At 46.7% G+C, this 13,949-nt stretch overlaps 1 protein-coding gene and 1 long non-coding RNA gene across 2 annotated transcripts; both read right to left on the bottom strand.

Annotated features, from left to right (window-relative positions):
* Positions 1-574: 574 nt before the first annotated feature.
* On the bottom strand, positions 575-2,437 carry LOC120712467. Its single transcript, XR_005690895.1, has 2 exons — positions 2,261-2,437; positions 575-1,588 (listed from the first exon to the last, which is right to left on the bottom strand). It is a non-coding gene; the product is annotated as an uncharacterized LOC120712467 (long non-coding RNA).
* Positions 2,438-3,227: 790 nt separating this feature from the next.
* Positions 3,228-8,410, bottom strand: LOC120712465 (ATP-dependent 6-phosphofructokinase 5, chloroplastic-like). Its single transcript, XM_039998251.1, has 14 exons — positions 8,269-8,410; positions 7,169-7,526; positions 6,979-7,051; positions 6,487-6,560; positions 6,231-6,342; positions 5,498-5,593; positions 5,303-5,404; positions 5,155-5,229; positions 4,750-4,890; positions 4,533-4,649; positions 4,336-4,440; positions 4,135-4,215; positions 3,789-3,917; positions 3,228-3,704 (listed from the first exon to the last, which is right to left on the bottom strand). The coding sequence occupies exons 2-14, from the start codon at positions 7,477-7,479 to the stop codon at positions 3,537-3,539; spliced, it is 1,584 nt and encodes a 527-aa protein (XP_039854185.1). The 5' UTR covers positions 7,480-7,526; positions 8,269-8,410; the 3' UTR covers positions 3,228-3,536.
* Positions 8,411-13,949: the final 5,539 nt, after the last annotated feature.

Consider the following 13,949-nt stretch of genomic DNA (forward strand, 5'->3'; position numbering starts at 1 on the left):
ATACCCTAAGTCGGGTAAGTCTTGCTAAGTATTAGTATACTCAGGGTTTGTTGTTTACCCTGTTTCAGGTATAGAAGCTAACCAGGATTCGCATCAGTGGGCTCGATGTGACGTCCTCACGTGTTCATAGATATTGTTTTGTTTTATTGGTTCTCAATCAAATTTCCTTCTCTCAGGTCATATTCTCTTCCGCTGCTGTCATTTATTTTATGTAAATTCTAAATTTAAAGTTGTTTTGTAAATATTTATGTTATTATCTATTTTTGTGAAATTATATTATGCTGGTACCGTCTGTGCTCGCCGTCGCGCAAGACTTCTAGTGTGTTTCGATCGGCCTGTGGGTTGGAAACATGCTGTCAGATTACACTTAATTAAGCTAATGCGTCTGATGCGTTCAAATGATGGCCATTACGCTTAATTAAGCCGTTTAACTTGGCGGTTCTGTCACAGAAACCAATTTGAATTGCTTGTAAATCTCGGCATTGATTCTTTCGAAAACGTTAAAAAAATATCGGCATTGATCATTCATTCAATCTGCTGTAGTATCATCCAGTACCAAATTTGAATAGTTTCATATCCCTAGGGCCAAACAAAAAAAAAACACAAAGCCATAAGATAATTTACAAGGGACGGTCACAAAGCAACCTTAATACCCCTCAATTCCTTGTTGGAAACTGAGTCAAACTTCTACCCGCAAAAAAAAAACTGAGTCAAACTTCAAACAGATGTCCAAATATATTGGCGCATTGTACAAAACGACTGCTTGATTAATACAGAACCTAAACATCATTTTAGAAGAAGCTTGTTTACAACTATATCTACTGCGGATTAAGGACATAAATGATCCACAATGAAACTGTAGAACAAAGTCGAAACAAAAAAATAGAAGACAACATGAAAATGAAAAAAAAAAAGACACCTTTGGGATATTCACATCAAGTGCTACAACCCGATTTGATGTATTGCTGGTGTCCCTTCATCAGTGGCACAAATCGGATCCACTATCTGGTATCTGCCGAAGCATCAACATCTGTTGTGTATGGGATCAGACCCCCTCCGGACTCTTCTCTCACTCATCCTGTTTGGATCAACCGATGAAGTTCTCTTGGCTGGGTATCCCTTGCTGTGGAGGCTGGCAACTGCCCTTTCAGCAAGCATCCGCGGCTTGTTCCCTTGTCTTCTGAAGAAAAGATGAATGCCTTTCAAGCCGTATGCCTTCTGCTGATGAGCTAACAGCAACAGGCATAGAAGAATGGCCAGGAGCCTCTTGGCAAGCCCTGCCATTCCCCCTCCAATGTCCCCTTCTCTGGAGTATCACTAGTTTGTCATCTATATACATCCAGGCAGGCAAATGGCCGTTGCTACTTCCACAGTCCTATATATCAGGCGCAGATGACCAAAGAGAATGAGGTAGCAAGAGGGTATTTAGATAGATTCTATCACAATCATATGCATGCGGCTTGGAGGGGTACGTAAGACTGTGCTTTAGAAGGTTCTCACATGATGGATAAAGAGACCATGCCACACAAACCTTGGGAAGCAGGCAAGAATCTTTAGACCAGTTCCTCGGTCTCTCCTCTTCACTGTCCTGCACACCACGCAACCTCTGTAAAGAAGAGAAGTCTTGTTCCATGGCACATTTAGCGAACAACAAACTATTTGCTTTACGCTTTAGAAAATCCGTTAAAACCAAGATGCTCTCTATCCTAGGTAAATTAAAAGAAAAGAGGGAAACTATTATACTACTTAGTTTATTGTGCTCGATGATCTTATCTATGTTTTTGTTTTGCCATTTCATGGTTTATGCCCTCCAGCTCAAGTTTCCTAGATTGGCAGAAAAGTACCATACTGCAATATCCGATGTTATCTCTGTTCAGGTTTAAGCTGCTTCTTTTTTTTTTTACATTACAACATTATTATATAGCCACCCACATGATGGCATGCTGCTTGGAGATTCCTAAAGCTTGAATTCTCTTTACTTTAATCGAGAAAAGAAGTGAATTTGCATAGTGTTTCTTGTTGGAGTGCACGGTATCCTAGCAAGCAATTCCAGCCAAATGGCTTTGTTCTTTAACTTTGCGCCAAAGAGGAAAGAAAAATAGAGCAGAAAAGAAACGTACATTAGCTTAATCTGCTTTCTGTAAATATCTCTGCTACAATGCTGTAACTTTTTTTTTCAGAAGACGATGTTTTGTGTTGGCCAAAAAAAAATATAGGGACGAAAATTTGAGTGTCCTTGCTACCTGTTCCTACTTCATACCTCCGCGTTTAACGTTCCCTGCTACAAGACCGAAATGCTGTTCGTATCCTACCCATTTGCTTCAGTTCTTGTACATAAGCGTTGCATCCAGCACAGAGACTCGACCTCAGGAGACATACAGGCTAACAGTGAGCTGAAATGGCAGATGCTTAATCCGTTCCGTTTCAAAGTGAAGGTTGTTTGTGTTGGTCCAGTGATAAAGCCCCCCCTCTCCCCCACTCTAACACCTGGGTTTTAGGGTCGAAGTGGCTAGAGGGGGTGGTCTAAGTTGGTACCAGAGCCAGGTCCCGGGTTCAAAACCCACCGGCCATGCATTTCTTCCGCTGCGCGATTTCCCCTGCGGGATTCGCTGAGACCAGCAGCCACAGGCGCGGCGCGGCTCGCTCGCCGTAGGGGAAATGTTGGTCCAGTGATAAAGCCCCCCCTCTCCCCCACTCTAACACCTGGGTTTTATGGTCGAAGTGGCTAGAGAGGGTGGTCTAAGTGTTTGGACAAATCTAGATACATACTATGTATGTAGAAATATTATATATCTAAGTGCATAGCAAAAGTTATATATCTAGATTTGTCAAAACAACCTACAATTTGAAATAAAGAGAGTATAATTTAAGAATCTCTATCTGAAGATAGTGGTGAGCGTATTCCATAAATCATGGCATTAGTAATCATAGTTGGCCGTACGGAATACTAGGTCATGTTATATAGTTCTGCTTTCGAAACGAGTAATAGTGCATGAATTGTTGAGTATGGAGTTCAAAACCTGATTTGGCCACAAGGAGGTGAGGAATCAGCGCTTTCCTTTGACAGTGGCGGGCGCTGGGTGCCCTCTGAGGACGTTCGTACGCAGGGGATGCGCAGCGGCTGGTGGTCTTCCCGCAGTTGAGCTTGCAGCCGAGCAGAGCTCACTCGCTCAAAGCAGCCGGCCGGGATAGGGCAAGCGGCTGCCTGAGCTAGGCCAGGAGAACAGTTTACAAAAACCATAAGGGAGGAACTATGTATACTGTTTACATGTGAAAATTTTCTGAACCACAGACGAAGAAAGAAGTGTGGCCTCAGACTCGCTTATTACTTAAGGCAAATCTGCTTACATCCAGCTTTTTAGAACAATGGAAGCGCACAACCTTGCAAACAAACCATCCAAGTTTAATCTCAGTATGGAATTATTGGCTGTCATCTTGGAACCTCGTGATGTGCGTGGGGCTCATTGGCAAAAAGAATGATGAATCATCTAATGGGGGAACTTCATCAGCTTTGGTCACACAATGCCGACGGCAGGTCAGTGGAAGTCGGGTTGACCGGTGGACGTGAGGCACCGATGCCACATCCTGCTGTTGGGGTTCACGCGCTTCGGCGCCTTGATGACCTCCGTGATGGGAAGGTAGACGTAGTGGGTGTTGCAGATGCAAGAAGTGATGCCGCTGAAACCCGCAAATGCTCCATGGACCTGCAGGCATCATCATAAGGAACTAGATAACGCGAGCTTACAGGTAGAAAGGCATGCAGCAGTACAGGGAAGGAGGCAACTTACAGCGTTTTGTCCAAGCACAGTGCACAAGATTGCATCAGATGCATTGGCACGGCATGCCCGTACCATGTAAGTTGGGTCAATGTATTTCACATCAGCTGGAACACCGATATCCTTGAAATGCATCTTAATCTGTATAGTGAAAGTAGTGTCGCTTAATGCCAATATATGATCGGTAATTTCTGAAAATGATAGCAGTAATAGAAAACAAAAGGACTGGGAAATCCTTGGTTTAGCAATTGCAAATGAGCAGATAGTAGTAAAATGCACTTTAAATGCTACTCCTACTTCACAGAACAAACAATAAATTATAAAATCCACCCAAGGAAAGAACTTGTCAAATACAGACCTTCTGTTGCATGTGAACACCAATGTCACTAAATATCACATTTCCTGAGGCATCAGTTGCACCTGATTTTTGCAGCAGATCCTGTAAAAAAAGGAGAAAAGGGCAAAAAAAAGGCTGAATAGTTGGTTTCTTCGTTGCCACTATATATGTGGAAAACAGAAGTAGCTAGAGGCCAAAAACAGCTGTGGATTTTTTGCTTACTTGTCCTGCAGCTTCTGCAACACAAACCACACAGAATCCCTTTGTCTTTAACAAATGCTCGAGGTGCCGCAAAACACCAAATTCTCCATCTAGAGTGAATGGGACCTTCATTCACATTGTAAGCTTCTGTTGGTACATCCATGCATGAGAGGGAAAATCGGTAGTTTTAAGCTTTCGTAAGAGTAAAATTTGCATACCTCTGGTATTAAACAAACATTGACCTGCCCACTTGAAAGGGAAGCATGCATTGCAATAAACCCACTGCTTCTCCCCATTAATTTGACCAAACCAATACCATGGTATGCACTACGGGCCTATGAACAGTAGAGAATTTACATTTTTCCCTTAAAAAATATTTTATCTCTAACAATGTCAATTTCAGAACAGCCTACAAATCAAGTACCATCAACCTACCTCTATATAGGCAGAATTAATGGCTCGTTGGGCTTCTTCCACAGCTGTATCAAAACCAAATGTCTTGTCCATCAAAAGTATATCGTTATCGATGGTCTTTGGAACTGCTACAACTGAAACCTTCAGCTTTCTCTTACGGCACTGCAATTGTGGGCAGATGAATATAAATTAATATAACCTTCAATGTGACAAATCAAGAAGGCAATATTAACTCAGAATAAAAGAATTTTTTGTTTAAAAAAAGATATATTTTTGTGCACACATGTGCATCAATAACTATTTTTGTTTTGTACAGAAGTAACGATGAAAACTAAAAAGGATTCCACAAAGATTCATGGGTGTAGTAGAATACTTATTTAACCAAGAATATGCACTTGAAAGGATAGTTCATTGGGACATAAGAACCTCTTCATGGATAGCATTTGCCCCTGCGTGGGTACCGTTTCCACCAAGTACAAAAAGCATGTCAATTCTCCTGGCCTACAAAATCGTATTCATATCATTGTAGAAGAGGAATAACTATTTTTAGATATTAAAACCTTATATTTCTTACCTGTATACTATCAACAATCTCGCTAGTTTTAGCTCCACCACGAGAAACTCCAAGAAAACTTCCACCATTAAGATTTATATTCTCCACTAGACAACGTGAAAGCTGGATGATGTTATCGAAATGAAACTTGAGAGCATCATGATCAGGAGCAATAAGTTTCTGAAAATGATGTATAAAAAAGAGAAGCATTCTTACCGGCATTTCTTTTAGGCCCTTTTCGAAAAAACCACGATAACCAAACGGAATTCCGACAATATTCTTAACACCGTAGGTCTCTAGGGTGAATACTATCTGCAAGAAAACAGTCACTAAGTTACAACTCTGGTTGTATGAAAGTTGGAGAATATATCTGGAATTCTGGATGTTTTCCAAGCATTGAGTAAAGACCATCCATTAAAATAAAAGCATGTACTAACAATCTACAGAACATATCTGCTGGTACCATTAGATATTTGAAATGGGAGTTACAACGCTGGCATTTCTAGTTCAGGATCAGGGGATAAAAGGAAGCAGTAATTTGCGTTCGAGGGGGGGAAATGAAGTACAACGCTGGCATTTCTACTTCAAGATCAGGGGATAAAAGGAAGCAGTAATTCGCGTTCGAGGATAAAAACGGAAGCAGTAAGCACAATACTGATCATATGGAGTGCAGAATGCTGGCCCACTTTACGTTTGCATTTCACATCAAGCATATTGACAAGATTGAGCTTGAATTCAATTAAACATTTTTATATTTTTATTTAATTCTAGTTAACTGGAGCAATTACAGGGTAAGCAGTAAGCACACTTTTATATCCCTTATACCGTAGTGCTAAAATCTCCATAGCTGAGTTAACCTTATTCAAGTTGATGTTTGCCGTGGATGTCAAAAGTTTGAGTTTGAAATGTGGAAAATGCAGAAATGTATGGATTTCTTAAAGATAAGAACCTGTCTGATGACATCATTCAAACCAGGGCAGAGCCCTCCACAGGTAACTATGGCAGCTTTTACTTCCTCTGGTTCAAAGTATATCTCCTTGCGTGGTCCTGCTCGATGAACCCTACAGAAAGCTGTTTATCACTGCTTCATCCTTCTAACATTTTAATGAGTTAAATTAAATAAAAAACAAACAGGTGGTTTGTTGTTGAAAACAAAAGGTGAGAGTTGAACAGCAGCACACAAGCAGACGTCAATGTAAACACACCATTGTTCCACCCAGCTACAGTCAGGATCAATGCACTCTGCTCCAGCAGAAGTAGGTGAAGAATACTTTATAACCTACAGAAGGATGATATGTTAATTGCACAGCATATCCTATAAGAACATAACAAATTTGTTTCCTGAAATGTATGCTTCCATAGATGCTGCGACAACGTGTGTAATAGATGCTTTGAAATGCTTCAATTGACTTATGAATAAATTAGTTGATTTTTTATACCAAAACCACTTACAACATATTGCATTATTTCTAGCTTCCATTGACATATCAATTTAAAGCTATTATTCAAATTTGTGAATTGAAGACTCCCAAGTCCCACTGTTTAAAGCAACAGCTACCTTTCTGTTACAGAGTGGTTAACCATCCTCACACAGTTTTGTAATGGTTCTGAGCTGTGACATATGAAAACCCAATTACTCACTTTAAAGCTAGTCTTACTGTGATGCCTTGTGCTAATTATCCTAAGGGAATACTGACCTTCAAAAGTGCCCGATCAGCATTGTTAACATAGCCATTCCACATATCCACATTTTCATCACCTGTAGGAGTTCTGCCAGAGTAATAGTAGATGGTGTTGCATGAAAAAACATTGTGCTGCGCACATATTTAGTAGCTTAGAACAAAGCTAGTTAATTCAATCAATTCCGAATAAAGGGGTCAGTGAGACCTGTTTTTCTTGAGTGAGAATGTTGTTGGTCTTGGTTTCAAATCATATATATCAGTAATACTTGGCAAATTAAACCGATCTTCCCAGTCTTCCTGAAATTCCTGCTTCCAAGATGGATCATTAAAATCCAATTCCACTTTCGAGGAAGTAGCTTTAACACAGAGTGGGAAAGGCTTTTTTATCTTCTTGCTTTTGCATTGTTTGACATTTGAGTGAGAAGAACCATGTAAAATCTGATCCCTAGTTGACAGCTGCCACTGATGCTGTTTTGTGCTACAAAAACCGCCGCTTGTTTTGAAAGCAGCAGCCATCACAAATAGATGCACCAATGAGTTGAAAGTGGCAATCCTCTATTAACCTGCATAAGAAATTTGGGTAAGTTTTGCACCTATCAAATTTCATTCAGAGAATGAAAAAAAAAAGAATTAACTGGGAAAATGTTTCCGTCTAATAGGAGAAAGCAACGCTAGATCCACATGGAGCTGTTTGCTACACAACGAATCATAGGTAAGCGGGGTACAGGACACAGCATAATCTGATATAGCAGAACAAAATTACAGTTACAACAACACAATGTGACACGAGAAGCCAAAGCCATTAACTCCACAGAGTTGACTCTTCTAAAAGCTCAATGCCAAATAGCGAGCACTGAATGCCAATCAAGCAGGCAGCACAGCATCTGCAAATTCATCGATGTGGACGTCTCCGTCATACCAATCAGGCAACCAGCACAATGATTACTGCGGCCAATTAGTGCACTACTGTCCACACCGACCAATTAACAAGCTGAACACGCGAAACTTCAACATCACGAGACTAGAAGCCATTGCGCTAGTCGCCGCGGTGCCAAAAGTAAGTGCACCAACGGAGCAAGGAGCCAGAGCCCTGACCATTCCGGCTCCCAAACCTTGGGAGCAGATTCAGCTCAAGCCACATTACTCCAATACTCCCGATCGCGGCCGGGGACAAGACAAACCATGCTACAGCCCAGCAATTTTTTCGCAGCATCTACGCGCGAGCGACACCGTAGCTCGCAACCGATCAAGCCTGCCAGAGAGCGCGCGCCGGCGGCGGCGAATCTAAGCGGAGATGGATCCTACCGCCAGGCGCGGGCGAGGCCCCGGGCGGGCGGTTGGGCCGGAGCGAAATCCGGAAGGAAATGCCGCGGCGGGGGGAAGGACCGGATTCACCGGAAGCGACGAGGGGCGGAGACGAGCGCGCACCTACCTCTCTGTGGCTCTGGTGTCTGGTTGCAGCCTGCTCCGGGGCGGAGAAAAGCAGCTAGGGCTTTATGCCACCTCTCCTTTTTGGCGAGCCTTTTTCCCCCCACTCCGTTTGGTCTCGATGGTCGTCGGCTTGGGGCGGCGCGGAGAAACGGAACGGGGAGTGGGCCGGCGCCCGGCGCTGGCCGCGCTGCTGCTGCAGTGCTCTGCTTCTTCACGGGGTCACCGGGTCAGTGGTCACCTGGCTGGGGCCTGGCCGCCTGGGGGAGGGGGTCGGGTGGCGGGGGTGGTGGTGACTGGGGCACCCCGCACCCGCGCTCGAGATGCCACGCCGATGCCCGTTGTGCTGGCTGACCGGCATGGCGGGATCGAACGCCGTTGGATGGCTGCCCGGGCCGCTCACCTTCTGCCAGTGGGCACGTGGAGGCTGCTGAATGGATCCGCCCTCGCCGGCTCACCGTCCTGATCCGTCATCCGCGGCGTGGACTCTTGTTGGAATCGTTGGCATTGGCAAGGCATGCTTCCATCCAATCCTCTACGGCCTTCCATTTCCATTAACTCCAAGCGGACAATGGTCGGATAGAATCCGCTCGAACTCTCCCGTCCAGCTACAGTTGGGAGAGGCGACCGCCAGCGTTCCAGTCTCCACCGGGAGGGCCGGTGGTCTTCTTCGTCTTCGATGGCCTGCGGGCCGTTGCGAGATGGTGAAGACCGCTGGTTCCTCCTGGTCGGAGGTGTAGGTTCTAGTATATGTAGGTTTAGATGTCCGGCGGCGGCATTGAGATGGCGGCGGCGGCGGCGTCATCAAGGAATAAAGTCCTCTCGTACTTCTCCCCGTCTCGGCGGCGCTCTACTCCGGTGCCGGCGACGAGCGCGTGGAGGTGGTGTTCGACTTCGCCGGATCCTGTACAGGAGTCCGCGCGGTCTACCGTCCCGTTGTCTTGACAAGGTGGCGGGGGTCGGCGGCGTGCTTCGTCAAGGGTACACTGACAGCTGCGGGCGATGCGGCTGGCTGGAGAGTGGATCGACCTCGACTTTCCTGCGGCGCGAGTCGACGGCGGGATTCGATCCATGGTCGAAGGAGCTTGGGGCGTGCCCCGACCGATGCTCCTTCATCGTCGATTTCTTCCCGGCCTTGGTGTTGGGTTGCTGTTGCGGCTCGTTTCAAAGCTTCTATGCGATGTGGCTCCTCCAGATCTGGGTAGCCATGGTGCCTTCTTCGACGGCGGCGGCCGGCGACGGATCAACGAAGGCGGCGGCGGTCGATGTAGATCCATGGCGTTTGGGGGTTGAACAGAGTCCAGGGACCTCAATGTTATTTGTGTTTTTGTCAAGGGCTTCTGTGTAAGATGGTTGAGACAGCTGTCCATGTATCCTCCTTCTACATATCTGTACTTGTATGCGTATTTGTACGTTTTCCTTATCCAGTAATACAGGTACGTTTACTCAAAAAAAAAAAACTGTTGAGGCACTGCAGTCTTGCAATTGGCAATTGGCGATGCCTGGCAGCATGGGATCGATGGCAAAAGCCAAAAGGTAGCAGGGCTCTTCTTTCCCCTGATCGTAACGGCACCAGTGATCACCGCATAAAGTGCAAGCACTGATGACAAACTAATGATCAACTATGTCGTCGAAGTTTTGAGGCCCGTCTTCGTCGAGCCTGAGCTAGTAATTAAGTAATACACCACGGTATTTTTTTTAGCGGCTTGAATGTTTGAACAATCTATGCATTATTTCTTCAGGATTATCAAATTTTGGCGTGATCAAGACCGGTGGTGAAGCAAGAATCATTTGCACCGTCCCCTTCGATCTATTTGTTTTTCCCCTTTGCCATAGCCACAAAATGCAAGCGGCGCGGACTTTGCCGCGAACCCGAGGGCAGCCCGCATGACGAACCCACCAAACCCGCATAGCTGATGCGGTCCTCGTGGGTATGCCTATTTTTCTCCCCCTTTGCCATAGCCCATTGGAATGTTAGCTATCCTTTCATTTCCTCTCGAGCCTCCAACCACCACAACAACCGCTCAGATTTGAAAGCTTTTTCTATTTCCACACAAGCCATGTCTGTTCCTGGATGAATGTCCTCTGGACAACGCGTACAGGGTGCGTGAACATAATTCGAAGTACTCCTTTTTCTTGCGACAAAAATTAAATTAGAAGCACGCCTTAGAAAGGAAAATAAAATGGCACATGTTTCTCTGTCAATTCCCAATGTTGACAACCACCGATTCCAACAAGGACTGGATCAACATATGGCGGATGCGCGGGCAATGGTGGCTCAAGGTGGACATAATTAACTGAGAATCGAACCTAAATAACTGACACCGAAACCGAAAAAATCGGTTCCCTATTCGGTTCCAGAAAGCATGGAACCAAAATAATCAAAAAAAATTGGTTCCTACTCTCGGGTAACAGAATTAACCGAAAAAATCAAATTACATACAACTCGCAATTTGTAAGAGTATATTTAGTTTATATGTGATGTATCATACTTCAATCACTATGTATTTCTTACTATATTGTCATTGTTCCCTTCTCAATTATTATTCTCTAAAATAGATAAAATATTGTCTAAATTTGCTATAGAACAACTTTTGGTAAAAAAAAATTGGTTAGAACCGAAATCGAACCGAAATAATCGAGAACTGAAATACTCGGTTTCCGAAATTTCTAGGAACCGATCGGTTTCTATTTTCTGGGAACCAAATTTCTTCAAAAATCGAGAAACCGTACCGAACCGAACAACTGAATGCAATGGTGGTGGCTACTCGGCTGCACACGCCTGGTTTTCCGGCTTGAAATAAAGCGACGGCTTTATCTCTTAAAAAAAATAAAGCGACGGCTTCTCTTCGTTTGGTTCCGGTGATTAAACTTTAGTTCATATAACATCAAAGAGAATTTTAAAATTAAAAAATATTAAATAAAGGTTAATTATAAAACAAACTGCAGAACCCTGATGCTAAACTGCGAGACGAATATAATGAGGTATATTAATCCATGATTACCGGATAATTACTGTAGCATTACTGTAATAAATTATAGATTAATTAGGCTCATTAGATTCGTCTCAATAATTATCACTCAGCTGTCAAAAAAATTATAAATAAATTTTATTTGATACTTTAAAATAGTAAAAAAAATTTGATGTGATAGAAACTTAAGAAAAGTGCATGGAAACAAACAAGGGCACTCTTTGGGAGGGCTCCGCTCCGGCTCCAAAACCGGCTCTTGCTGGAGCCCTCCCAGACGATGTTTTTGGCGTCGGCTCCGACCTTGGAGCTCTTTGGAGCCCCTGGATTCACGCTCACTGGAGCAAATTGGACGAGGAGGAGCCAGGAAACCGTGGCTCCGGCTGGCTCCGTGCGGCTCCTCCTTGCCCTTTCCCAGCCCTTCCCCTGGGTGGAGGAGCGCGGCTACGGGGAGGAAATGGCCAGCAGCGGTCGGCCGGTCGCAGGGGCGCGGCCCGTGGGGAGGAGGGTAGCCCGACCGGCGGCGGTTGCCGGGGAGGAGGGCGCTGGTGGCGGCCGCGGGGAGTAGGGGGCCGGCAGCGGTCGCAGGCAGGGGCCTGTGGCGGCCGGGGGAGGAGAGGGCCGGCGGCGACCGCGGGGAGGGGCCGCGGGAGGAGGAGATCGGCGGCGACCACGGGGAGGGACCGCGGGAGGAGGAGATCGGTGGCGACCGCGGAGAGATGCCGCGGGAAGAGGAGGTCGGCGGCGACCGCGGGAAGAGGCCGCGGGAGGAGGAGGGTGGCGGCGACCGCGGGGAGGGGCCGCGGGAAGAGGTGGCCACGACGGCCATGGGGAGGGACCACGGGAGGAGGTGGCCGGCGGCGGCTGCTGGCAGGGGCTGCGGCCGTGCAGGGAGGTGGCGCTGGGGACTAGAAGAAGCTGGGGAGGAGAAACGATAAGGAGAAAAGAGAAGGAAGGGAAGAAAAAAACGAAAGGAAAGAAAAAAAGAAATGGAAAAGGAAGGGTATTATGGGCATTTTACTCCTCAATTTAACAGGTGAAACTGTTTTGCTAAATATTTTTTAAAACGGCTCCAGCTCCACTAGAAAAACTGCTCCACCAGAGAAGTCGGAACCGGAGTTAATTTTTAAGCAGCCGGAGCTTGCCAAACAGCACCAAAGTCAGCAGAATCCGTCGCCTTCTCCGGTCCTCACTGCGCGTTTGACAAGGGGCCAGGTCAGTGCTCAGCACTCAGCAGCGTCGCGCTCACGCAGCCCTCCGGCGAGAACGACGTCGAGTCGATCGGACGGTGGTTGCCTGGTTGGTGGCGATCTCATAGCGGCCTGTCGACGTGGCCGGGATCATGTCCAGCGCCGTGACGTGGGCCTTCGAATTAAAACACGCGGGCCCCGCCTGGCGGACCAGCATGAGACGCAAGGACCGGAGGAAGTCCAAGTGTCGTCTATCCACGGAGCAACTGGTACGGGGACCATGCCGGCGGGCAACTTGACAGCGGCAACTGGCAGGTCTCGCCTTGGCCACCGGCCCGCCTGTGGCTGTTCCCATTGTGGACGGCATCTGTAGCTGTTTCATTCTGGATGATGACACCTGTAAGCGGCTGAGAACAGTGACAGCACGAGACGTCATTAAGGGGGTAAGTGCACGCTCGGTGTCGGTGCGTTTATGCACTGATGGCCGCTTGCAAAGGCTAAGCATCTTTACAATTGGCGATTTCCTCCCTCGGTCCCTCGACCCTCACTCGGGCGCTCCCCCGAGTTCCCAGGTGCGCCACTGCGCACCGCGTGTGCCAAAGCTACTTTTCACGCACCCTGTTGCGACGGTGGTGGGCACAGGTTCGCCCCGGCATCGCATTTCCGCTGCAGCCAGGGCACCTACTTACCTGCACATGATGGGTCATGGCATGGGGATGGGGGGAGTAGCAGGACTGCTGGGGAGAAGGCACGCGATCAAATGATGTGGGATGATGCCCGGCTGACTGCGCACATGCCAACAATTTTCACAGGACAGCGATTGGTTCTAGCCATCACGAACCATAATTTCGCCTTCTGGAGGTTACGTGTCATACTAGATTCTAGAGTTGTGATATATAATGTAGAGTTGTGATACGATTATCTTGGGTAAGCCTAAGTTACTTAGCTAATCTTGCTCACCAGACCCGAACCTGATATTGTCAAAACTGAAGTTTTTTATTTTTTTGAAAATTCTCCTACTCCTACTACGGTACTACCGTCTCAAGCCAAACGTATTTGCTTACGCAACGAAGCACGCGTATCCCTTCATAAAAAAAACGAAGCACGTATACCAGTTGGCCACAGAGAGGCGACGGCGATGCGGCCTCGAAGCTAACGGCTACTTTTCCAGCGCGAGCGGCTTCCGCCGTGTGGCCGTGTGGGGGCGTACCATCCGAGCTCGAGCTTTAGCCTTTCCGTCCCCGACGCCTTTTCCCCCGTACAAAACTCCCGTAACTGCGACGTCGGAGCCGAGGAGCACAGCTCGAGAATCCCGTTCGTCCCTTTCCCACTTTACCCCCGCCCCGCCCTTCTCCCCCGTCGGGATCCACCCAGGCACCCACCCACCCACCCCCCACGT

This window comes from Panicum virgatum, chromosome 6K (assembly GCF_016808335.1).
Source record: "Panicum virgatum strain AP13 chromosome 6K, P.virgatum_v5, whole genome shotgun sequence".
Lineage (NCBI taxonomy): Eukaryota > Viridiplantae > Streptophyta > Magnoliopsida > Poales > Poaceae > Panicum > Panicum virgatum.